The 27,017-nt window shown below is 35.1% G+C and overlaps 1 protein-coding gene across 1 annotated transcript in view; it reads left to right on the forward strand.

Moving 5' to 3' along the window:
* SERPINI2 (serpin family I member 2) overlaps positions 1-26,804 on the forward strand; it is a 46,599-nt gene extending 19,795 nt beyond the window's left edge. Inside the window, exons 6-9 of the mRNA XM_037525752.1 lie at positions 11,457-11,554; positions 16,386-16,472; positions 19,486-19,575; positions 26,609-26,804. Of these exons, the coding sequence (XP_037381649.1) occupies positions 11,457-11,554; positions 16,386-16,472; positions 19,486-19,575; positions 26,609-26,685 (352 nt within the window). The 3' untranslated portion in view covers positions 26,686-26,804. The remainder of the gene's footprint in view (positions 1-11,456; positions 11,555-16,385; positions 16,473-19,485; positions 19,576-26,608) is intronic.
* The last annotated feature ends 213 nt before the right edge of the window (positions 26,805-27,017 follow it).

Raw genomic sequence — 27,017 nt, forward strand, 5'->3', positions numbered from 1 at the left:
GGAGAGGGAGTTGAGCTGGACTTTAAAAGAATCAAGAGAGGTAAGTTCTGTCTGCCTTGGAGGATTATTGAAAATTTCTTAGTAGGATAGCAAAATGATTAAAGCAGTGTTTCAGAGAGATATAGTTGGTACTCACAATACCTTTGTTCATGCTAGATATCTGGTCTGAACTCTTTCCACTTCCCACTCTCCCCAGTTTTCTGGATAGCACCTATTGGTCCTTGAAATTAAATTGGGGTTTTAAAAGCTTTTCTGATCTCTCCATGCAAGATCCCACAACATATTCCTTTCTCCCTGCTGGGAAAATTTCTCCTAGTACTGCATAGCAGTTATATCAAATATGTGCAAGTCTTCTGGACAATAAACTACACCAAGTCAGCAATTATGCATATTTCCTCTTTGTGACCCCAGCATCAAGCAAGTATCTGGAAAACAAAATCTGTTCAATGAATATCTGTTACTTGAAACTGAATAGTTTGATGTTCAGTATGTGGAAAAGAGAGAAAGACTAAAGCCAGAAAGATCAGTTAAGAAGCCACTGCAACAATTCAGGCACTAAGTAAAGAATGTTTAAAGGGGAAAAATTACATAAAAATTGGAATTCCAAATAAGAGAATTACTGGGAATAGTAAGAAACTAGTAAAGGAGGGAGTCATTTATTGGAGTGTATCACTAAGTAGGTGTGGATTAAGAAGACCTAAGTTGATCTGAGTTTCTAAGTTTCACTAACTAGAAAATGAGAAACTTGTGTGTTCCTGCTCTTTTGTAACAGTCCTTACCCTGGTACCATGAACTTCTGGAGAGTTTCATAGTAGATTTCATGCCATTATTTGCATGTAAAGTCATAGGAAAGGATTAACAGTTGTCATTTAATTTTCAGAGGTCTGGGTCTTTAAAACTGTTTGGTGCTACAGTGCTATTCAAAAAATACTAGTAATATCTAAACAATAGCTATAGACTTTCTGAGAGATATTGTTCTTTAAAAATATTGACCTATGTGGCATTTTACAGTATCTTTCACCAACTTTTGAAACCAAATCATGGAAAATAGAACATGATGCTGACGATCACTTTTGCCACATCCGTACTGTAGAGTTTTAATTACCTTACCTAAGATTTGTCTTTTACTATTGATTGGGTACTCATGCTTCTTAGGGTTGTTGTGACGATTATATTAGATAATGTATATATAACATTTTGTGTACACTATGTACTCTAGATTCCTTATTATTTTTATTGCTATTCTCATTCATTTTTAACATTTATTGAGCATTCATTATGGTGACAATGGGGTAATAGATGCTTCCCTTACCGTATTTTGTTTAATCCTCATAATAAATTTGATAGAGATCTGGTTTTACAGTTAGCCTACAGATAAAGTTCAGGTAAAGACCTCATCTATGGTCATTCAGTTAACAAATGGCAGAAGCCAAATTACAAGAAAACAGACGATCCTGAGAGAAAGCACAATGAGTTGCAAGATAAGAGGTGTGGTGCGGCAGTGCCAAGGCAACTTTGGAAAAGTGATAACACCTACCTGAGGACATGAAGTTTTATATACTTGCTGGGCCAGACACCAATCCAGTCTTGGCCAGCTTTGGATCTCTAAGTAAGTGAATGTGAACCATAGGAGTAAGAGAAAGGGAACTCTGGGAAAATAAGACTGGACATGAGAATAGATATGTTATGACCAGCTGTATGATGATTATAAAGTATTTGTTTACTTTAACCTGTTAAACACTGATGAAAATTATAAAACCAAATATACATTAAACTGGACATTAAAAATATGCTCAGATATATTTCATATGTAACAGAAACTTTTAATTTAACCCTTGAAATTAATAGAGCAGAGCAGTTCACATTTCTCTTTCTTTCTCTCTCTCTCTCTCTCCCCCTCTCTCTCCCTCTCACTCTCTCTCTTTCTTTCTCTCACATACACACACACGGAGGTAATTGGTTAGAAAGAGATGAGAAACAGGTATATATTCACATAATTTTCCAGGTCTACCACTGTCAAAGATTGTGTTATATTTTTATTACTTCAGATAAAGATAAAACATAAAATTTTATTGGTTTAGTTCTGGTCCCAGATGTTCCAAACTCATCTCAATTCCACTGCATCAAAATTGGAATTCCAAATAATAACTGTAGCGACTGCAAAGGAGACCTGTCCAAGATGCTCTTTTTTAATTAAACAAGAGTCCTAGGTATAAAATAGAAAGAGGTGACAACATCAGTAAGGCTTGCAGAATAGGAGTGGGTCCATCTTAATACAGAAATTCTAAATTATATTTTATTTTCTATAATTTTAACCTGTGTCACCATTTCAATCAAAGCATTTATGAGAGTAAATTGCTGTATGCTAAGCAAGTAGATAATGTTTACATATGCTAAAACATTCATATCATGATTAGATGTTAAAAATTGAGCCAGTCATTTTGCTACTCATTCTATAACCTGTAGCTATTTTCTCTTGACAGTTTTATTATTTTTGGATATATAAAAATTATGTATTACAAATTATATATATATATATAATTTAGTTGAAGAAAACGTAGGTTGTATTCATATCTTGGCTATTGAAAATAGTTCTACAGTGAACACAGGAGTGAATATATACCTTCAAATTAGTGCTTTTTTATTTTTGGGGGTGATGCTTAGGAATGGAATTGCTGAATTTTAAGGTAGATCCATTTTCAATATTTTGAGAAATCCCCAAATTGTTTTCACAGGGGCTATAAAATTCTATATTCCCAACAGCAGAATATGAGAGTTCCCATTTCTCATCATCCTCACCAGCAAATGATGTTTCTGGTCTTTTGGATATGTGCTGAATGAATCTACAGGTGTGAAGTGGTATCTCACTGTGATTTTGATTTGCATGTCCTTGACAATAACTGCTTGTGAAGTTTAGAGGAGCATGAAGTAACTGAGACTCTTTTTCACCTTCTGGAGGTCTTCCAGAGACTTCGCTGACTCAGCAGACTTTGCAGATAGCCTGTAACATATGTGCACAGATGTATCTTTTATAAGACTATGAGCACATAACTGGCCCTGTGCCAGCTTTGTCCTTAAATAGTATAAAAAGGGCAGACAGAGCCTCCCTGTGGCTTGCTACAGGGCTTGCTAGCTGCCACCACCTCCGCTTGTGTATCTACCTTCCTGTTGCAGCAATAAAGACTTATTCCTGCTCCCCACATATGGGCTTTGTCACCTGCCATTATTGAGAACCCAGCAAAATTGTAGTTGAAGCCCTATGGTGATGATAAACATTTTTTCTTTTATTTTATCAGGTCTTATTTTATATTTTTACATTATTTTTCATTTTTCTACAATACATGCTTTTTCATCTCTGTTATACTCCCCGTGAAATTCTTACCACCCTTTCACCTGTGATCTATCCCCATGATCCTTTGTGATGAGCATTTTTTTATGTGTCTGTTGGCCATCTGTATGTCTTCTTTGGAAAAGTGCCTATTTAGCTCTTCTGTTCATTTCTTGATTGGGTTATTTGTTTTTATTTTAATGAATTGTAAGAGATCTTGTAGATCGTGGCTGTCAGCTCCTTGTCATATGGTATGCTAATATATTTTCCCATTCAGTAGAGTGCCTTTGGTTTTAATGGCAGTTTCTTTCAATGTACAACTGAATTTGATAAAGTCCAAATCGATAGTCTTTTCTTTTATTCTGTTGGAAATGAATCCACAAAGACATGACTGAAGCCTACGTTTTTGAACATTTTGCCTATGTTTCCCTCTGTATGTTTTATGGCTTCAGTTCTTACATCTAAGTCTTTTATGTATCTTGAGCTGATTTTTGTGGATGGCGTGGCAGTGGTTTAATTTCATTCTTTTGCATGTTTCTATCCATTTTCCGAAGAAATTTATTAAAAGAACTTTCCTTTCTCATATGCATATTGGACCTTGTCATATATTAGCTTTCTAAATAGGTGTGGGTTTAATCTGGGCTCTCAATTTTATTCCATTTACCTTTCTGTTTTAATTCAAGTTCCATATTACATTCAGATTTGTAGGATAGCCTGAAGTCTAGAATTCCGATTCCACCATCCTTCCTCTTTGTTGTCAGCATTGCTTTTGCTATTTGGGGTCTTTTGTGGTTCCATACAAATTTCAGTAATATTTGACTCTATCTCTTTGAAGAATGTCATTATAGTTTTGATATGGATTGCACTGAATCTGTACATTGCTTTCAGTGGCTATTTTAGCTATGTTAATTTTCCCAATGCAGGAACAGAGAATACCTTTCCATTTCTTTGTGTTTACTTCTATTTCCTTTAACAGTGTTTTATAATTTTTATTGTATAGTTCCTTTACCTCCTTTGTTAACTTTATGCCTAGTTATACAATTTTTCTTGCTGAAACTTTTTTTCTTTATTTCTTCCTCTTCTACCTCATTGTTTGCATGCAGGATGACAAAAGATTTTTCTATATTGATTGTGATAAACTGATTTATTAATTCAAATAGAGTTTTTTAGTGGCATTTTTAGGGTTTTATATGTATATCATCATGTTATAAGCAAAGAATGATTGTTTTGCATTTTCATTGCCGATTGGATTCTTTTCCTATGACATTTTTGCCTAATTGCTCAAGCAAGAACTTCCAATAATTATATTGAGTAGTAGTTATGAAAATGGACATTCTTTCCTTCTACCAGATAATTCTGGAAAAGCTTTTGCTTTTTCACCTTTGAGAATGATGTTAAATGTAGTTTGTTATATATGGCCTTTATTATGTTGAGATATGTTCCGTTTATCCTCAGTATTTTTTTAGGGTTTTAAAAAATATTTCATTTTATTTGTGTGTAGGGCAGTAGTGTGGGAGGTAAGCGGATTCACCAGAGACAGAGTGGGGGAGCAGAACAGGCAGAAGGACCAAAGTACACTGCTGAGGGGAGCAGCAGGCAAGATAGGAGAGGTCTACTGTGCCATTTGTGGGTCAGCTCCCTGGCCAGGAATCCAATTCAGGCCTTGGCAGTGACAGCACTGAGACTTAACCCCTAGACACCAGGGAGGCCCTTTTCAGGGTTTTTAAAATTTATGATGTTGAATCTTATTAAATGCTTTTTCAGTATCTATTGTTATGATCATATGATTCTATGGTTCCCTTTTGGAGAGGGTGGTGAATTACATGTAGGATTTTCAAATTTGAATAATCCTTGTATCCCTGTAATAAATCTTACTAGGTAATGTTGCATAATCCTTTAACTAATCCTCATCACTAATATTTTGATGAGAATTTTTGCATCTTTGTTTAAAAGGGAAATTGATCTCTAGATTTTGTTTTTATGTGTGTGTGAGTGTGAGACTGTGTGTGTGTGTGTGAGTATGGTGTTTTTGTCTGTAATGTTGATCTCATTAAATGTACTTGGAATTTTTCCCTCTTTCTCACTATTTTTGGATGATTTGAGATAGATGGGTGTTAATTTATCTGTTTTTAAGGTGGCTGAAATATTGAAATTATTAATATTTTTATGTTCTTGCTAATTTTTTTTTTAAGATTTATTTTATTTATACAAGAACCAGGGTACAGGCCAGATGCGCGGGAGGGTGAGAGGATTCACCAGCGACAGAGTGGGAAACAGAACAGGCAGACTGACGGAATACACTGCTGAGGGGAGCAGTGGGCGAGACAGGAGAGGTCTGTCACACCATGTGGGATTCTCACCCATGGTTGGGATCGAGCCTACGCTACAGAGGCTGCAGATAGCTTCACAGTGCGGCACTGAACCGCCTGTGCCACCAGGGAGGCCCCTTGCTCATTTTTGGACAGTATTTGATTTCTCAGATGTAGCTCCTCTCTTCTCCCACCACAATAGCACCTATGATCCAACTTGCCTATCCCTTGTGCTCTTCCCTCCCCAATTTTGAACCATCACCCTACTCCTCCCCCATTTTATGTCTCAGATCTTTGATTTGCCTATAAGTTTTGTCTTTTTCCTGACCCTTTGGTTGGTTTTTCTATATTCCACATGTAAGTGAAACCATCCAATATTTATTTCCTTATGATTTATATTGCTTAGCATAACCCTTTCCATCCATGTTGTGGCAAAGGCATGATTTTATCTTTTGAGATTACTGAGTAGTATCCATTGTGGGGTTGCATCTGGGGTTGAGTCCTCAAAAATATTTCTGAAGCTTATGACTTGGAATGTTTTGCTATGTATTCTCCTATATATTTTATGGTTTCAGGTCTCACATCCAACTTTTTTATCCATTTAGAGTTGATTTGTGAAGGGTGGAAGTAGCAGTCTAGTTTCTTTTGTTTGTGTGTGGCTGTCCTCTTTGTCCAGCACCACTTATTGAAAAGCATTTCCTTGTTCCAATGTGTATTCTTTGCTCCTTTGTCAAGATTAGTTGACTGCAAATATGTGGTTTCATTTGTGGGCTTTCAATATGATTTCATTAGTCTGTATGTCTGTTTTTGTTCCAAGGTCATTATCTTTTTTATTTTTTTATTTTTTATTGTGGCTTTGTATTTAGTTTGAAGTCTGGGAGTACAATACTTCCATTCTTCCGCTTTTTAATCAGGAGAGCTTTGGCTACTCAGGTTTGTTTTTGTTTGTTTGTTTGTTTTTGTGATTCCATATGAATTTCAGCATATGAATTTGTTCCATTTATTTGAGGAATTCCATATGAATTTGTTCCATTTATTTGAGGAATGCCATTGAGATTTTTATTGGAATTGTATTTCTTCTGTAAATTGCTTTTGGTAGGATGGCTGTTTTGATAATATTTATTCTTCTGACCCATGAGCAGGGAATGTCTTTCCATTTCTTTGTGTCTTCTTCTATTTCTTTTAATAGTGAGTGTTTTGTAATTTTCTTTGGATAGGTCTTTTATCTCCTTTATTAGGTTTAACCCTGGCATTTAATCTTTGGGGTACAATTGTAAATGGGATGCTTTCCTTAATTTCTTCCTCTCCAGAATGATTGTTTGCGTTATAGGAAGACTACAGATTTTTGTTTATTGATTTTAAAACCTGCTGGTTTTCTAAAATTGTTTATTGATTTAATTTTTTTCCATGGATTTTTAGGTTCTCTTTATATATTATCATATCATTTACAAATAGTGATAATTTTACTTCTTCTGTTTCAGTTCATCTCTTAAGTTTTGCTAGAATTCACTGGTGAAACCATCTGGCCCATGACTTGTTTTTCAGGAGACTTTTAATTAGTGTTTCAATTTCATTGCTTGTAATTGGTTTGTTTATTTCTTCCTTACTCAGTTTTGTATGATTGTATAATTTTTAGAAAGTTTCCATCCCTCTGTATTATTCAACTTACGATCATATAAGTGTTCATAGTACTCTCTTTTATGATCTTCTGGAATTTCTGAGATGTCTGCTATAACTTTTCTTCATTTCTTATTCTATTTATTTTGTTTCATCCTTATTTTTCTTTGTGAGCCTAGTTCGAGGTTTTTATATTTTGTTCATTCTTTCAAAGAAGCAGCTTTTAGGGCCTCCCCGGTGGCTCAGCGGCTGAGCGCTAGGTTGCGAAGCTGCCCGCAGCCTCTGCAGCGCTGGTTGGATCCCCGGCTGCTTCCAGGCCACCGGAGGAGGGTCCCACATGGCGCGCAGACCTCTCCTGGCGCCCGCTGCTCCCCTCAGCAGTGTACTTCGGTCCTTCTGCCTGTTCTGCTCCTCGCTCTGGCTCTGGTGAATTCTCTCACCCTCCCGCGCTTCTGACTGTACCCAGTGCTTGTATAAATAAATAAATAAATAAATCTTAAAAAAAAAAAAAAGCATCTTTTAGCTTCATTAATTTTTTAGACTGTCTTTTTTATTTCTATTCCATTTATTTATGTTCTAATTTTCTTCCTTTGATTGGCTTTTGTTTCAGTTGTTAATCTTTTCTTAGTTCTTTAAGGAACTTAGTTTCCTTTTCTTGACAATTTTAAAGGAGGGTCAAGGAAAAGGGGAAATGAATTTCATAGGTTAAAGACAAACTCACAAAATTTAGAAGAGGCATATATTTAACACTTAACATTAATATGTTAATGTAGTTTGTGGTTGTGGAGTCTTTGTTCTCTTTTTTTAATTATTGATTAGAAGGGAATGGGAGTGGGCCTCCCTGGTGGCGCAGCGGTTGAGCTCTGGGTTGCGAAGCTGCCTGCGGCCTCTGCGGCGCCGGTTCTATCCCCGGCTGCTCCCCAGCCACCAGAGAAGGGTCCCACATGGTGCGCAGACCTCTCCTGCCGCCCACTGCTCCCCTCAGCAGTGTACTTCGGTCCTTCTGCCTGTTCTGCTTCCCACTCTGGCTCTGGTGAATTCTCTCACCTTCCCGCGCTTCTGACTGTACCCAGTGCATGTATAAACAAAACAAGCAAACAAACAAATAAATAAATAAAAAACATGCCTTTAAAAAAAAAAAGAAGGGAATGGGAGTAAGCACATTAGCTTTGATTTCAAATGAATTTGAGTTTGAATCCTAGCTCAGGCTCCTAACTTTACCTTGAGCCTAGGAATCATCTATGTCAAGCCCTTACTTATAAGTTAGTGGAAATAATAATGTTAACTTCCCAGGATTTTTGTGACAATTAAAAGCTATAATCTATATTAAGTGCTTAGCAAATGAAAGTGCTACTTCACACCTGGCTATTCATAGCTCCAGTAATTGTGGATAATTGTGCATAATTAGAAATTCACTGTAGACTTCCTTTATTAAATGGCTGAATGGTTTCTACTGGTGCAGGTTTCATTGGAGTACATATTGAGCAAGATTGTTACTTAAATGACTTTGTGGTGATAGACATTATTAAAGTTGTAGCAGTATTTTATTATCCTAAAATCTTTGGACTATTATACTAAAAATAGCCAATTTATAGATAGTCTAGAACATTTATATTCCACATTTTAGGAGTGCATGCTCCATTCAGTTTTAAAAGACAGTGTTTTAATGAAAACAGTAAAAATAAAACCTAAAAACTTCAAAATCATCATGTTGCATATTATCTTTCTTAGCCCGAAGTTAAAAAGAAATTGAAAACAATTCATAAAAGAAGCTATTTTCATTATCTATACTTTAATATATTTGTGGTACCTGTTCCCAGATAGCCAGGATTCTGAATGAGTTACTATATTTCAAAAGTATGTATTCTACCAAGAAATAATTTAGGATCAATAAATTTCTGCCACAACTACATCATTAAAGAGCTTCTGCACAGCAAAAGAGACAATAACAAAAACAAAGAGAAACCCCACCAACTGGGAGAACATTTTTGCACACAACACTAATGATAAAGGACTGATCACAAAAATCTGCAAAGAGCTGATGAGACTCAACAACAACAAGGAAAATAATCCAGCCAACAGGCATATGAAAAAATGTTCAACATCACTTGTAATCAGGGAAATGCAAATCAAAACTACCATGAGATACCATCTTACACCAGTGAGAATGGCACATATTAAAAAAACTAGCAACAACAAATGTTGGCGAGGGTGTGGAGAAAAAGGAACTCTCCTGCACTGTTGGTGGGAATGCAAACTGGTCCAACCACTATGGAGAGCTGTGTGGAGATTTCTGGACCTCCTAAACATAGAGCTCCCATATGATCCAGCAATTCCACTCCTAGGTATTTACCCAAAGGACACAGAAACATCAATTCCAAAGAGCACCTGCACCCCTATGTTTATAACAGCACTATTTACAATAGCTAAGCTTTGGAAGCAACCCAAATGCCCAAAAATAGATGACTGGATCAAGAAGATGTGGTACATATATACCATGGAATATTACTCAGCATTCAAAAAAAGATAAACACATGCAATTTGCAGCAACATGGATGGCTCTGGAAGGGATCATGCTCAGTGAAATAAGCCAGAAAGAAAAAGAAAAATACTGGCTGGTCTCACTCATAGCAGTAATCTAGAAAACTTAAATAAGGGACCAGGAAAATGAATAACTATAAGAAAGAAAATATCAAAATCAACAAACAACTATGAACCAGAGACACTCTATGGGGGGTGGGGGGCGGGGAAAGGAGGACTTGGGGTCAAAATAAGGGGGTTGTAATTTTATGGGGAATATAAAAATAAAATTTAAATAAAAAAATAAAAATATGAAAAAATAAATTTCTGCCACAACATGTTCTTTGTTTTGAAGAATTATAACTTAAAAATGTGTTCAAATTTGGCAATTAAAACAACGATCTATTTATAATGATTGTTCCAAGTTAATGTTTAGCTCCAGATGTGGATCTATCTGTTATCTAGGTAAGGATCTTGTGAATACAGATAATCACATCTGCATTCAAACCTGAGAGCACAGGATCGGATGCCCATTAGGGCAAAGATAGTGCTTCTTGGGTAGGAGTTGTCTGGGAATTTCACTGATGTAGGGAATAAGGATAGTTCTCAGTTTGATGACTGTATGTATCTTGTCTTTTTTTTTTTTTATGTACAGTTTCCTATCCAGTTTTAAAATGTAAGCTGATGAAGACCTCTGTGAAATCATTAATAACTAGTTTTTTACTATTTATGAGAAAAATGAAACAGTGATTGTGGAATTATGAAAGATCAATGTCTGAAACAACTTTTTTAAAGACAAATTTGTGTTTGTTTATTTAGTTTTCTCTCTTTTTTATTGCAGTTAACATTAGTGTACAACATTGTACATGATTCAGAGGTATAGGATCTCTCTATTCAGGTGTTGTTATCACATCACACATTTTAAGACACTCTAGTTAAGGTCTCTTGAATTTGGGCAAATTGAGGTTTGAGTCAAATCTGGAGTCCTAACTTATGGCCCTGAACTGAATGTACTGGGGTACTGCCTTTGGCTTCTTTTCTTCTTAGTTTTAAAATTTTATTTCACTTAGTTTCAGTCTTTTATCTCCTTTATAGGGCTTCCTGGAAAGATATTAATTGTGTTAAAAAAAAACTTAAGCAAATCACATTAACTGTGACAAAGGATGGGAAGGTTGATAGTTTATCAATGCCTCTCTGCACTTCAGTAGCCAACAATCTTCTCCAAAGACCATTGGCTTCTGTCCCCTATTACAACATATTGGCCTTCTGCCAGGAACTACCTGTGATGGTGTGAAAAACACCTACTTTATATAATAGGTAGAGGGAATTTTTAAATTTCTAAGGATGGAGCCAACCAATTGAAAACTTAGAACCATCACCCTGCTTTGCTGGGTTATTGTTACTTCAATATATATATATATATATATATATATATATATATATATATATTCTTCCTTTTCTTACCAACCATTTATTTGCCTTTATAAGCAATTTACAAGCAGCCCAGAACTATTCAGTGGAGCTGGGGGAAAAGATATGAAATGTAAGACAAAGTAAGTAAGATAATGAAAGCAAGAGTTTGACAATATAATCTCTTCAAAGTATTCCATTTTATTAAAAAATATTTTGCTACAAACTATGTATAATGTTTCAAGAGTTTTCTTTTTATCTTTTTAAAACAGATTTAAAGTGGAACAAAAATTAGACTTCAAAGAAGTTTTGTATTCTTTGAACATTACTGAGATATTCAGTGGTGGCTGTGATCTTTCTGGAATAACAGGTAGTGTGATTAAATAATTCTTATATTATGATGTTAATACCTTTTTGTAATATTTATTACCTGACTGATCTTATAACTGAAAGAACATTTGGCCACAGAAAATACATACACAGTGAATAAATGTCATAGTCATGAAGAGCTGTCTGTAAACTAGCACTCTATTTTGCAGTTAAGCAGTTCAGCTTAATGAAAGTTAAAAGCATTTTAGAAAGTTAGATAAGCCTTCTACCCGTGTTTGTAATGGAACTATGTAGGTAAAGCATTATGTGAGCTTTTATTTCAGCCCTCTTTGGATTTCCTTTCCCGTATAATGAGAATTACAACTTAGAGCCTCTCATCTAAGCAGAGCTAATAAAACTCTTATAAGCCAATTTGCAAATGTTAATTCGGTAATATTAGAGCCCATGAAATAGGTATCTACAAGCTGCTGGATGATGAATACCATCTAGAATTTGTAATGTTCCAGTTTATAGACTTAACTTGGAACTCAAACAAATCTTGGAAATTGAAGCTGTTATGCTAACTTGCACCTGGGAAATTGTACATGGTGAAAATGCTCATTTGCAAAACAAACGCCAAAAGAGTCTTTTAATTCTTCTCCTAGGGGTCTCACCTAGCACAAAAATAACTAAGTAAAGAGAAAAAAAATGGATGAAGAGGGAAAATTTGTCTCAAGTTACCCTCTTTTAAATTTAATCTTTTGTTTTATAAAAAGGGGCCTAATGATAGAAGCATATTTATTTGATGGGGTTTTTGTATCATAACATAGGGATATTGTGTATCCCTGTATAAATCTCTGGGTTTTAGAGACATATTCATTAATTTATTCATTCTACAGTTATGTGGGTAAATGAATGGAATAAATGAGTTTTCCTGTTGGAGGAGATGGGTGGGTTACCCAGATGACATTGATGTTCATTATCACTTTTATGCATGATTTAGCTACTTGTTCTTACTCTGTCAGATAGATCGGCCTTCTTTGACATTTTCATCAGCATCAGTCAACATTAAACACTTCAAGCAGATGCTACCTAAATGTTCCCTGGAACACAGCCACCTTACCAAACTGAAACAAACCAAACTTTTCAACAGCTTCTTCCCCTTAAATTTCTTTGTAGCCAATATTCCAGATATTTCAAACAATCACTAACTCTGCAAATTCCGAGCAATTTGTGACTTCTACAGAATCTTCCTTTATAGGGAGATTTATCAGGAAAATAATTCTAAAATGCTTCATAAAAGAATTTTGGCAAGAGAATATCCCTGAACAGAGAATAAATGTCCCACATTAATTGTTCTTTCTATCCTGTGTTACCTATTTGAGTTGTTTTAACTACTTTTATCTGTCTTACTGCCTGAAATAGAAAAGTCACTGTCAATGGTGATAGTACCTCTGGTTATTAGGAAAGAGTCTATGCTGATAGTCCCTCTGGTACTAGGTGAATAGTGAATTCTTTGCTGTCCCTAATTTTCATGTATAGAATAAACATTTACTAAAGTTCTTTTGAACCAGTCCAAAACTCAGGCTACGAGATATTTTCACAAAAGACACACTAGCTTATACTCATGTATTTCACAAGTTTTGAATAAAATATTTTCAGAAAATTATTTCAGGAAATTTTGAGTTGAGTATTTGACTTCTCAATGTTATAATTCCTCTAGCAAATTGAGTAAAATATTTACTCTTTCTAAGTAAATATTTTTAAGTAAAATATTACATTTTCTCATTTTTTTAAAGATTTATTTATTTATGTATACAAGAGCTGGGGTACAGGCCAGAGGTGTGGAGGGTGAGAGGCTTCACCAGAGACAGAGTGGGGAACAGAAAAGGCAGACTGACTGAAATACACTGCTGAGGGGAGCAGTGGATGAGTCAGGAGAGGTCCGCTGAGTCATGTGGGTTGTTCCCTGGCTGGCCAGGGATCGAATGCGTGCTACAGTGGCTGTGGATTGCTTCATAGGTTGTGTCTTAACCCTTGTGCCACCAGGGAGGCCCTATTTTCTGATCTTTTAAGTAAATTAATATATCCTATTGGCAGAAATATATGAGTGTGTAAATCACTTCATTCAACATCTGACACAATGTAGATACTCAGTAAATGTCAAATACAAAAAAAAAATGGGGGCAAAGGCACAATAATATTTACTTTCACATTTTCTAGTAAAGGTATAGAAGGTTTATTGTCCCTTTAATTAGACAATAATTTATTTATAATTTCATAGAAAATTAAGAGAAACAATTATTATAAAGATCTAGAAAGCAGTGGGTTATGTAGTGTGGATTCTTTATTCTTATCTCTAAGACCTTGTTATTGTCCCAATGCTAGGCCCTCTCTGGTAAGATAGAATACAAAGAACAAGTAGTTCAGTCTAATGTTCTGGTACCCATTGCTAAATTGAGACAGATTCTTCTCTTGAACCTGATTTTTGGGCTTCATTCTTGGTGTGGGCTCCTAAGATATTTATTCTTGCTCTATATAAAAATCTATCTTATTCAGGATAATTCTGGGGAAGGAAGACAATTATTTGCCTGACCTTAAATGACCATACTCCTGCATCTCATTTATTTCTCACTTCAATCCATCTTACATATTTTTTATCACTAAACATACTCATATTCATTGATTTATCTCTCTGATAGACATTTATTGTAAACAAATTGTATGTTGCAATTTCTAGGGATGAATAAAATGGACAGAGACCCTCTTACAGTGAAGTTTATAGCTATTATAGAAAGTGAATAATTTATCAGTAAATAGTTCATCAAATGGCAAGGATAGATCCTATGAGTTAACTAACAGAGTCAAAAAAGTTCTAGATCAGATAAGAGCAGAACTAGAGAGTGGAAGAATAGAGTAGAATAGAGAGAAGTCTGCTATTAAGATATGCCATTTTATTGAGACCTAAATGTTAGTGTGAAACCAAGGGACACCCCAGGAATCCCAAACATGCATACTCTAAAGAAGTCCAACCATCCATGCACACAAAGACAAAACAGATGCCTAGCGTGAATAACTTTGAAAGAATTAACGTGTATGTGTGTGTATATATATATAATATATTTATATATATTAAATATATATATATATATTAAATATATATATTATGTATATTTATATGTATGGGAAGCCATATAATACATATATATTTTTATATATATATATATATAAATATATATATATATATGAGAGAGAGAGAGAGGAGAATAAAGGATGATAGTTTTCCAATAAAACAGCAGGGTTACCCACCCCCTCATAGGTAAATGCCCAGCCAAACAGGGTCAGTTGAAATGGGGTTGCTGAAGCCCAAACACTTCTCAAAAGTCTGAGACAGCTTCTGGTGGAGAACTACAGGAAAGAGACAAAAGTAGGCAGGTAAGGCTGGGACAAAAGGAGAAATGCAAAAATACAAATCAAGATAATGGCTGCCATTGTCAGCTTCCCTGCATGTCCCCCACCTACATGTCTCTACCAAGTGTCTCTTCATGTCTCTCTTCAACATGTGTCCTCCAAGTCCCCCAAGTCCCTGATGCAAGTCCAAAGTGAAGAAGCAAGTGAACCCTTCTTCCCCATGCCTGGGTCTCCAAAGCCCACTTGCCTTCCATGTTGTATAGCCTTACCTGGGTGCCCAGCTCTGCCCATAATTAAGTGGGGTGGGGAACATTGAAACTCCTTTTTATGGAGGTGCCTCTATAACATAAATAGCAAAAGGTTCAATCAAGGAAACTTATGTGGTGGGGACTCTAAACAGAGGGAGAACTAGGGGGAGGCCTTATTAAGGAAAGGCATGTAGGAGATGAAGATCAACATAATCAGGGGGTCCCATAAAATCATCACAAGCAATTTGGAGTTTTAGTAGGATGGGAAGCCATTTTATGGGAATATTCTTTTGTAGACTTCTGTCTCTCTTGCCTGAGGTGATTTATTTTCCTGAAAGCTGTTAGAAATGGTTCCCTTATGCTAAGGAAATTCTCCATGAATCATTCTAAATTGATGGATTAGATGGGAATTGACCTGCATACCAACTTTTTCTCTTAAGGGAGACAGAGCTCCTTTCTCTCCTTTCTTTACAGGTTTCAAGGCCCATCTTCCTTTCCTCCACCCCTCTTGCCACCACTTTCTGTGAAACATTGGCAGATCTATCTGATCTTGGCACAACAGGGATGGCTGACGGTTTTTGAACTTATGGTTTCAATTCTGTATGGCAAGGAGCTTATCCTGGAGGGTCACTACATCAGAAACACTTCACACATATATCAATTCCACCAAGGGAAGAAGAGAGCCATTCTCTCTCAGTTTGTATCCACACCAGAACAAAACTTTGTAAGACAACTTATGCTGAGTAATCTGACAGATTTTAAAACACAGCTCTGAAGTGATTCTATGACAGATGACATATAAGTTCTTCAGTCTTTCATAGCTTCATCAGTCACAAAGGAACACAGACTTTGTTTTAAATTCAGATCAAAACTTAATGCAGAATTTAAAAGACAAGTTGGCTTTGAGGTTGAATGCACATGGTGCAATGGCTGAGGAAGGCAAAACCCTCTGTTCAAATATGTGTCATAGTAAGATACTGATTTGAGGTTTACCCCTTCTCTCCTTGCCTTTTATATCTGGACTAAACTTATTCTTTCTATATCTGTCTCTGTATTATTCCTACAGGAGCTAAACCCAAACCACCTTTATCCCGAGCAAATTAACCAACATGGAAAGAGTTTGTTTTTTTTTTTTCCTTTTCTTTGTTCATTTGAAATTGTAATTAATCTGGCTTCCAATAGGTAATAGCTACTGATTTTAACCCTTAAATACATTTTCATATTTTCCAACAGATTCATCTGACGTATATGTTTCCCAAATCATGCAAAAAGTTTTCTTGGAGATAAATGAAGATGGCAGTGAAGCTGCAGCATCAACTGGTAGGACAACTGACTTCACAATAAGTCAGGAGGAACCCTAGGGAAAATGTGCATTATAGTAATGGTGTTTTTTCAGTACTACAGTTTTTATTTTTTTCCTTCCTGCTGTCCAGCTTACTAAAGGAAGAAAAAGAAATTGATTATATAAGTTGTTCATGCATCTCTGCCGTCACAATAATGTAAAAGCAGAGGGAAAACTTAATTAAGGAATGAGGCCCAGCTGCTGATATTTACTTGATTTTAAATTAGACTACTTGACAGAAGACAAGACCCATGTGAAAAATGTTAGGCTCACACATGAGATCATTGCACTTAGGAATGCTTCATCTTCAGCAATTGTGTTCATTTCACTTTCCTGCTTTATCCAGTTAGTCCAATGATTAGAATTTGACTCTTACCATTCTTGCTTAGGCAGTGCCTCTTAAACTACACAGCAAAGTTTAAAGGCTGTAAATCTTTTGAAAGTCCTGTGGCCACTCCACAACCTAAGATAATTAAATGATAATTGAATTTGAAGATGGGATGCAAACTCTAATATTTTCATAAATTTCTCTAAGGAATTCCTGTGAGCATCCAAGTGTGAGAATCAGTGCTCCACAGTGGGTTTCAACTGGCCCTTCCTATTGCAAGTGTAGTACACAAACAAGCAATATCAGTTATTTGGGCACTTTTGAAAATGTAACTCAGGCCCAACTTTAGACCTCCTGAATTAGAATCTGCATTTTGCAAGGCCTCCAGGTGTTTTGTATACACACAAAGTTCTACAATCACTCCGATATGATATAGTTCCTCAAAGATATGTCATTTTGAATAGTGTCTATGCTGTGTATATGTATACTTAAAAAATAATTGGAGAAAGACTTACATTTAGTTAGAACTGGAAAAGGAACTTTAATGAATCCTTGATGAGTCTATTTGAATTTTTCCAGTTATTTGGATTTTAACCATTGTGTAAATTGTGTGTATCCTTTAAACTGTATTATGAAAATCTTCATAAATTTATATTTATAACATTAATGTCTTGACTAATTTGTAATACTACACAGTGTCAATGGATTTTGACATCTGATCAGGACATTCTGCCTTTTGCCACCACCTGAAGGACTTTATATTGCTGAGCTCAAGGAACTTAGATTCAAGGGAATAGCTATTTCTATCTTTGGGGTTGCTTTGGGGTAGCATATAGAAAAATTTTTCCAGCTGTTTTTACATAAAACTGGAGAGTCCTTATACATTATTGATCGATGTTTTTATTATATTGGTGAAGAAAGAGACCCAGAAATGTGAAGTGACTTGAGGTTAGACTATTAATTGACAGCAGCTTGAACAGAAATCAGTTTCCTAAAATCAAGTTCAGAGTTCTTTCTGCTATTACCTACTGCCTCTTATATTAAGTCCAGAGTTTACTAAAAGTATGCAACAAGATTAGGGAGGGCAGGCTGAATCACCAGTGTGATGTATTACACCTCAGAGCAGTCAGCATGTGTATTTTGACTTATAGGCAAACTTGTAGCTACTTAAGAACAACAACAACAACAACAACAACAACAACAAAACTGAAGTATTGACCCAAATGTGAATAAGAGTGATACTGACAATATTTTTCTGATTTGTCTCATTAATTCAGATATGAATCTGTATCTATAGGTAATTTGGGAAGCATAGCCCTAATACTCCAGATAAGCAAGTGTTACGTATTTTATGTTACTAAGGTTATGTTTGAAGGGGATCAGTACATGCCCTCCTAAAATCCCATTTTGGCAGATGGGTTATTTTAAGATAAGGTAATTGAGAAATAGCAGATACAAAAAGAACACTGTACCCTCCCACTATATGCCTTCCTTGCCAAAGCTGTCTCTCTTTCCTCTCCCATACCAGGAGGAGGAGAACAGCCTTTAGCATAAGAGTTGGAGGCTGGCACTGAAATAAGCCTGCATAATAGACTTTAGTAAATAAGTTGTATCTACCATGATGATTGGGTTTGCCTTGAATTTGAATTTGAATTTACCAATTCAAATTGAATTGATTTACCTTCCTACAATATACCAATTACAACTCACATACCTTTTGTTAAAATGGTATATAAAGTCTCAGCACAACCACTCTTGGGTATTTACTTCTTTTCTGTGAATGCTACAAAATAAACATTCTTCTCCTTTATCTTTAGTCAGTTTACTTTTCAGACTTCAGTCACAAAACATAAGAAGGTAGAAGATAAGTTTTCTCTTCCACAATTGTTTTTCAATTCTAATCACCCATATTATATTTATTAAATTATTATTCATGGATTTGTTTGAATTTACAAATTCATTGAATTATTGATAAAGAAGGAATATATCTGAACTGATGTAGTTATTTAGTCTAGAAAGAAGAAACCCAACCATTTAAATTTACCTGCACTAAGTATTGACAAATGCCACAATGGAACAGAATGATATAAGTAAACATATGAAAGAGTTACTAGCACAACAAATCTAGGTTTCTAATCTTGTAATAAAAACCATACTCCTACACATTCACAGCCCAAATCCTTGAATGTTCTGAGATTACAGAGTAATTACAGAAAAGTAAGTTAAAAAAATGAAATTGAGATGTGATTACCATGTCTGAAAAATAGAAATAATAAAATGCAAACAAGTCTGAATAAGATGAAGAGTTAAAACCGTCTAATAATCAATCATATAATATAAAATAAAAATTAGCAGAAACTTACTGTCTAAAAGATAAGAAAATTTTCAATTGCCTCCACTAAATTGTATATAGTTTCTGGCTTTCCTCCTCGTTGACCATAAATGTGAAATGGGAGTTATGCCATAATGATCCAATATTTATTGTTTTTGTTTTTATATTTATTCCAAATTTCTCTTTATTTAGAAAGAAAATGGTTTATTTCTTCATGTCAACACTTTAAAAAATGATATTTCCTCTCTGTAAAAAGTATATGATATATATATTTTTGAATTGACCTTTTGATGTATACATCTAAATAATAATGGTTGTCTCTCTTTTGCAGATATGCACATCCCTGTGATCATGAGTTTGCCTCGAAACCAGTTTATAGTAAATCATCCATTCCTGTTTATAATGAAGAATAAGTCAACAGGTACTTTTTTGAAAATTCACTGAGTGAACTTCTTAAGACATCTAATCATAACTGTTATTTGCAATTTTTATCTGAAGCCATTTATTCTTTCAGTGGATATATGTGCCTGTTTTGTACTAGGCATCATGTTCTAGGAAATGGCAGAAACTGAAAACAATGGCAGTAATAACTGCCAATATAGCTGATATGTTTTAACTATTTTAAATGCCCATGTCTAAAGCTCACACCATTCTAATAGGTTGGATATTTGGCTAGTAAAGACATAGAAACTCAGAGAGAGGTTATGTAGTTTGTCTTAAGTCATGTATGACCTTAATAATATTGGACAGTTTTCAATAACAATTGGAAAGTTTCAGAATGGGAATAGACCCTGTTTGTGAAATCCACTCTTTATAGTGCCACATCAGGAGTGGCTAGTGGGAAGTGTAGAGTCGTGAAAGGTTTCAGAGCTAGATTTCAAAAGAATAAAGAATAAAGATGTTGGGGTTCTGTGAGTGAGGTCCTTGGTCCCTCTGAGAAAGAATTTAGAAAGTTTTCTAATTCAGCAACACACAAAAGATTTCTTTTAAAAAATATGTTTGCATAGACACAAACAGGTACTTTTAAAGAACAAGAAACTGCAGTTTTAAAAGGGAAGATTTATTAGGAAAAGGACAAGGAAAAGATATTTGCATAGATACAAATGAGCAAAGGCTGCACTTTGCCAGAGCAAGGGGTATCCTTGTATAGCTCTTTGGTGGGATCCATTCCTTCATGGGATTTTATCTTTTGTAGATTTTATTGCTTTGGGATCTGGTTGAGTTAGTCTGTAAAAGTGATAACCTTCAGGGTCTTCCTGGTGGTGCCGGGTTAAAGTCTCAGTGATGAAATTTTCCCCAGCTACTGAGGCATGAGTTCTATCCCTGGCCAGGGAGCTAGCCCACATGGTACAGCAGTCCTCTCTTGACTTGCCCGCTGAGCCCCTCAGCAGTATATTTCAGTCAATCTACCTGTTCTGCTCCTCACTGTCTCTAGTGAATCCTCTCACCTCCCACCTCTGGCCTTTACCCTAGTTCTCATATGCATAAATAAATAAATCTTTAAAAATTAATAATGAAATTGAATGTGTAAAGTACAAAGTGAGAAATAGAGCCTCAGCTAAGGATCTGAGGAAAAAGGCAGTATTCATAGAAGGACCCCATTGGACATTCCCCAAACCCTAGGGGAGAGAGACATTTCATGTTCCCCTGTGTGGTAGTATGTAGTTAACTATTAGGTTTAGTCTTATGATAGAATTTTTCAAATTTATTGGCAGAGAAGGGGGAACAGAATAAGCAGGAATTGAAGGAAGATAGAATTGGCATACCAATAAGTTTAATGTCAGGATTGCCCCTCACTTATTTTCTGGATGTCCATTCCTTGGAACATGGTCAGAAGTCTTATGTTGTCTTTTGAAGAGGTGTTTTAGGTAGCAAGACCACATCACCACAGCATTCCTGTTTGTGAGGTAAGATAGAGAGACATTTTTTTTTTTCATTGCAAAAAGAAAGGAATTGTACTACAAATGTAGCTTCTGAGTAGGAGAGAGGGGTCAAGCATAATTCCAAATCTCAAATTTGGGAAATTGGTGAAAGATGAAGAAAGAAAATAAATAGAAAAAGATAGAAGTAGTAGTAATTGGGTTGGCCTTTGATAATGTTAATATGTGGAAAGGCAGATTATCTGGGTAGATGCATTTTTTTCCCCATAATGCATCAATCCCATCAAAACAAGTGTGGCAGAGCTGGCTGAGTGGTTTGACTCACATCATTCTTTGTGGTTTCTCAAATCCGGAGTTCACGGTTAAGTCAAAAAGAACTGGCATGCTGTATGTAATCTGTCAGTAGAGGGAGAGCTTCATTGGTCACAGCCCTGTTACTTGTGTGACTGCAATTATTTCACCTCTTCCTCAGGGTTTAGGATCTCTATTGAACCCTTTTCACTTCCTTACCTGGCCCCTCATCAAGGAGACGTCTCAGCATGACACACTCTGTTTTAATATTTTTCCCCCTGATTTTCAGGTCATCTTCCCCATTCCCCCATCAACTCTTATAATACTTATTCCCTGAGTAGATATTTCTGTGCTTATCAAAAAGTGAAACCAAGAATGTGGGGAGTAGGGAAACTTTCCTCAAGGTTATATTTAGGATTCTGCAGGAGTCATAATGACTGTGTGAGGGTTATAAACCTCTGGAGGATGGAAATAATATCTCATTCATCTTTTTGTTGACCTCAGTATTTGGCAGAGTGCTATGCACATGATATCATTATTCCTAGAGATGTGCTTAAGTGTCATCCCAATTTCTAGATCAATTAACTAATAGTTATAATACAAATCACACTTTCTAAGCCATATTCTTCTCATTTTCTAGTTGAACATAATTTAGTACTCATAATTTAGTACTCATCTCATAGATTTAAATGAAAGAATACATGAAAGCTATAACACTGTGTGTGCCTAGTGCAGAGTAAGTGTTCATTATGAATAAATTAATACATACAAATTAGTGAGGAACTGAATAAATGAACAAAAATAAAAAAAATTCTCTATCAATTGCTTTACAAGGAAAAAGAGGCATAGTTAATATCATAATCTGAATCTGTTAGGTTAAGTAAGGATAGTGATTGTATTTCTCTATTAAGGGATATTAAATGGAAATAAAGTCTTAATGATAGTTATATGAAGACTTTGTTGGATAATAAAGTAAAACAAGGATGCAAACCCAGAAAGTAGTTTGATACATTTTACTCTGCAAAAGCTGTTTTAATAAATACAAGTTTGAATTTAGTTATTATAGGTAGGAACAATGAATCATTAACATGAAGAATATAATTATTCTTGATAGAAGAGGCTTCTAATTCTAGGTTGTCCTGACCTAAAGTTATGCTGATACTAGAGGAAGGCAATATAGGAGTTATTTTTTTTCTTTACCTCTATACTGCTTTTTATTTTTTTTGTATATGAATTTATTTTTTATATATTTTTAAATTTTTTTAATGAAGTATCATTTTACATCCTTGTTATATTTCTTTTTTGTTTCTTTTGTATTGTTTTTGGTAGTTTTCTTGTTAGAAGAACTGGGGTTCAGGCCAGAGGTGCTGTGGGTCATGTGTGAGAGGATTCACCAAAGACAGAGTGGGAAGTAGAACAAGCATATATATTGAAATGCACCTCTAAGGAGAGTAGCCGGCAAAACAGGAGAGGTCTGTGGCACCATGTGTGGGTTAACTCCCCGGCCAGGGATAGAATTCAGGCCTTAGCAGTAATAGCACTGAGGCTTAACCCCTAGACTACCAGGAAGGTCACTTGTTCTATGTCTTTGACAGTATAGGGTTTCTCCTCTTATGTGTGGTCACCATAGCTCTCCCACCACCAAAGCACCCATAGGCTCCACCACTCTGTTTTCACCTCTCCCTTTCCCCTCACCACCTGGATGCCTCCTATCTACAGTCAGCTTTCAAGAACTGGTTTTAAAGTGTGTCTTTTTCTGACCTCAGCAATAAAAAGAGAAAATCTTGTCATTTGCCACAACATGGATGGCATTGGAAGGGATTATGATAAATGAAATAAGCCAAAAGGACAAAGATAAAAGCTGGGTGATTTCGCTTGTATGCGGAATATAGAGAACCCAAACAATCCAGAATATAATCTCTTCTTTGCCAAAGAAAACACAGCAGAGAGGGCCTCCCCAGCGGCACAGTGGTTGAGTGCTGGGTTGCGTAGTTGACTGCAGTCTCTGCAGCTCCGATTCGATCCCCGGCTGCTCCCCGGCCACCAGAGGAGGGTCCCACATGGCGCGCAGACCTCTCCTGCTGCCCGCTGCTCCCCTCAGCAGTGTACTTGGGTCCTTCTGCCTGCTCTGCTCCCAGCTCTGGCTCTGGTGAATTCTCTCACCCTCCCGCGCTTCTGACTGTGCCCAGTGCTTGCATAAATAAATAAATAAATCTAAAAAAAAAAAAATAGTTGTCATTTAAAAAAAAAAAAAAAAAAGAAAAGAAAACACTGCAGCGATGCCAAGGCTGGACACCCACTGTCAATACTTTTTATTTGGCTGTTTGATCATGAGTGGAGAGTGAAAATGTTGGTTTACCTGCATGCATTTGATTTTACACAGCTGTTACAGGCTCGCAGATAGCTTGACTCTCTTTCCTGCCTGACGGGAGGGCCCCAATATTGGGATATACCTGTGTCTTTTTTTAGACTCCATGAAACTAATGTTGAGTGACCCTTTTGAAAGTTTTATCATAGAAACAATGCAACAGTTTTAAATTTGCTGAGATTGTACTAACACAACTTAATTTTCAGTAGTTGATATATCAATGTTTAAAGATATTCTGAATGTTATTTAATCTATACATCTTTAACATTTGGATAACTCTAATTTCTCACAATTAGTATATAATCACTAATTGTAAAGAATAGAAAGAAGTGAAGGTACAAAGAGCTCCAATGCACAAAAAAATAATGGCATTTAGAATAATGATGTTTGGCTCTATTTTCCAAGTTGATGACCAAGGGCATGCAATAGATCACTGTTAAACAGTGGTGAAATTTTGGAACACAAAAGAATCTACTTATTTAGTTAGTTGTGATTATGCTTAAGTATTAGAACTTTATGGAAATTTCCGCTGTTTTGTGATCTTTATTGTAATGAGACATTCTAAACTATGGCTCATCTCTTAAAGTACTATTTAAAATGAATGACCACTCATTTATTAGGAACTGCAAATTATTGCCATATAAACTGTAGAATTGGCTATTATCATGACAAAACACATTCAGTAAATTTTTTCTTTCAAATGAACTAAAAAAAAATCATTGAGATCAACAAAGATACTGATTTAGCATAGTCTTAATGGATTTATTTATTTTTTAATTTTAATTTATTTTTGTGTTGAAGAATTGGGGTATAGGCCAAAGATGCAGGGGGTGAGAGGATTCACCAGAGACAGAGTGGGAAGTAGAACGGGTAGGTTGACTGAAATACACTGCTAAGGGGAACAGCAGGCAAGATAGGAGTGGTCTGCTGCACCATATGTGGGTTAGCTCCCTGGCCGGGGATCAAACAGGCTGTAGAGGTAATAGCTCTGAGACTCAACCCCTGGGCCACCAGGGAGGCACTGCTTCGTGGCATAAAATATGTTCATTTGACAATTTCTGAAATATGAGGATGAATGATTTTAGGTTTAGGACAACCAATTTTATTCTAGATTTATACTTTGTTTTTTGTGTGTGCAAAATCTATACAATATTTGTATTTTCCTATCAGTTTAATTTGATATTCATTCATTAGTAAGTCAAGCTTCCAAGGAAATAGATAACATTTTCTTCTGTTTTAGACTGAAATTATTAGCCATATTTAGAGAATGTCAGAAAAATATTTTGAAAGGTGTTACATGCTATGTACCATTTCTAAGAAAGTAGTGAATCATGATTTTGCAATTGAGAGTAGCTCACACATAATAAAAACTAATGTTTTGAACACTTGCAGCTAAGGACTCAGCATAACACAGGATATTCATTAAGCAATATTTTATTTCTAGGCTATTAGTGTTCATTTTTCTGCTATAATGTAATATTAAAAGGTAAAGGTGATATCTATACAACATGGGAATCAAATATATTGATTAAACATAGGGGTCATCGCTTTCAGAAGTGGATATGAAGGGAAAAATGGAAAAATATAATGAATTTTGCTTTAGCCTGGCTCTAAATCCATTGATATTAATAAAGGGAGATTTCATTAATCTGTTCAGTTTAGTAGTGAGTAGATGAGTACATAAAGACTTCAAAATGTGGTTCTCCTTTGATATAAAATTAGACTGAAAAGACTTGGACAAATGTGATGTAATTACATTTATGTGTCACTATTATTAATGTCCTAGACCTCTGTATGTTTAAAATTTTAAACTTTGACTTCAATTTTGAGTTTCTACAAAAGTGACTTTAGAAGTTTCCTGAACTAATAATTTTGATAAGCAGTTTGATGTCATAGAATTATAAGTATACAGGAGTCACTGATGATTCCTACTGAGACCAAACGTAATATACATATGCGAAAACATTTATGTTTCACCTATCTTTCTTTGTGGATTTTTTTTTGTTTTTCTCAGAATTATTTTAAGATGTTTGAGACAAGTTATCGTTGATTAAAATTACTCTATAAAAGAAATATTCTGCTGAAGACTATGTCTTTTCTGAGAGTGTATCTGTCTTTGGACTAAAAGTAAAGAGTTAATTACACATTGTTATTTTAAAGACATTTTAAAGTAATTTTCATCAGTTCTGAAATCATGTAATTTTTGGTCACTTTTGAAATTAATTTTTATTACATATGATTGTAAGGAACATCAGTGAACACTTGGCATTGGTGCATTCAAGTCTCTCCCCTTACCCAAATTGAAAAGAAAAGTGATTGGATTTTGACACATCATTTATTTCTGTTTTGCCCTCTAGTTCTTAGTTCCTTATCATTTTCAAAAACAGAATGAATGCAAACAGGTGTCTGCATTAATGCTGTATACCATATCATCTTGGTGAGGAATTGAAAGCACTAATGATATGAAAATACTGACTTTAGCAGTAAGCTTTGATTCAAAGGTATAGGAAATCTGAGAAGCTGTACCCCAAGGGTTTTTGTTACATGCATAAAAAGATGACTGGTAATGCCTTAAATGTATACCCTAACATGCTTGTACCATTTATTATGCTATGTTTGCCTGACTATATTTAGAACATCTCTTTGTCAATTTACTATTTCTTTCCTATATGAAGTAAGACTAATGAATTTTCATGACAAGCTGCTGTTGGTGTACATTTTCTTCATAAATTACCAGAAAATTATTAGTAGTGATATAAATATGTGTATATTAGATAAAGAAGATGGTTTGCTCTTAGACATTGTCAATGTTTCTTATAGGAAAATAAGAGTAAATGGATTGTTAAAATACTTAAAAAAATTATTGTCAGTTTTTCCCCCAGAAATTCCTAAAACATTCTTTTTTTTTTTCCTAGAATCAATTTTGTTTATGGGAAGAGTGACAAATCCTGCCACTGAAAAGATGAAAGGAAGAGATTTAGATTCACTGTAATTGAGAACCATAACCTTAAAATATAAGGCTATCCCTAGAAAACAGATTAGCAAAATATCATCATATTGAAAATATTTCTATATATCTTTTTCCTGTTATTAATTGTGCCTACATCAATATGCATTGGTACATACTTTACTAATGAATAAATGAAATAATTAATAAATGAAATTATTCATTGAACGTGTCTGTTCTTTCTGCAAATTTTATAAAATTCGTATGACTCAAAAGGAGTGGCTTACATAAAATATACTACTACTAATGTGTTAGAATATCCTACCTTAAATATCAAATACCTGTTTTAATATCAACATCTCTATATTCCTAAAAGA

The sequence above is a fragment of the Talpa occidentalis genome, unplaced genomic scaffold (assembly GCF_014898055.3).
Source record: "Talpa occidentalis isolate TD23 unplaced genomic scaffold, MPIMG_talOcc4v2.1 talOcc4.4, whole genome shotgun sequence".
Taxonomy (NCBI): Eukaryota; Metazoa; Chordata; class Mammalia; order Eulipotyphla; family Talpidae; genus Talpa; species Talpa occidentalis.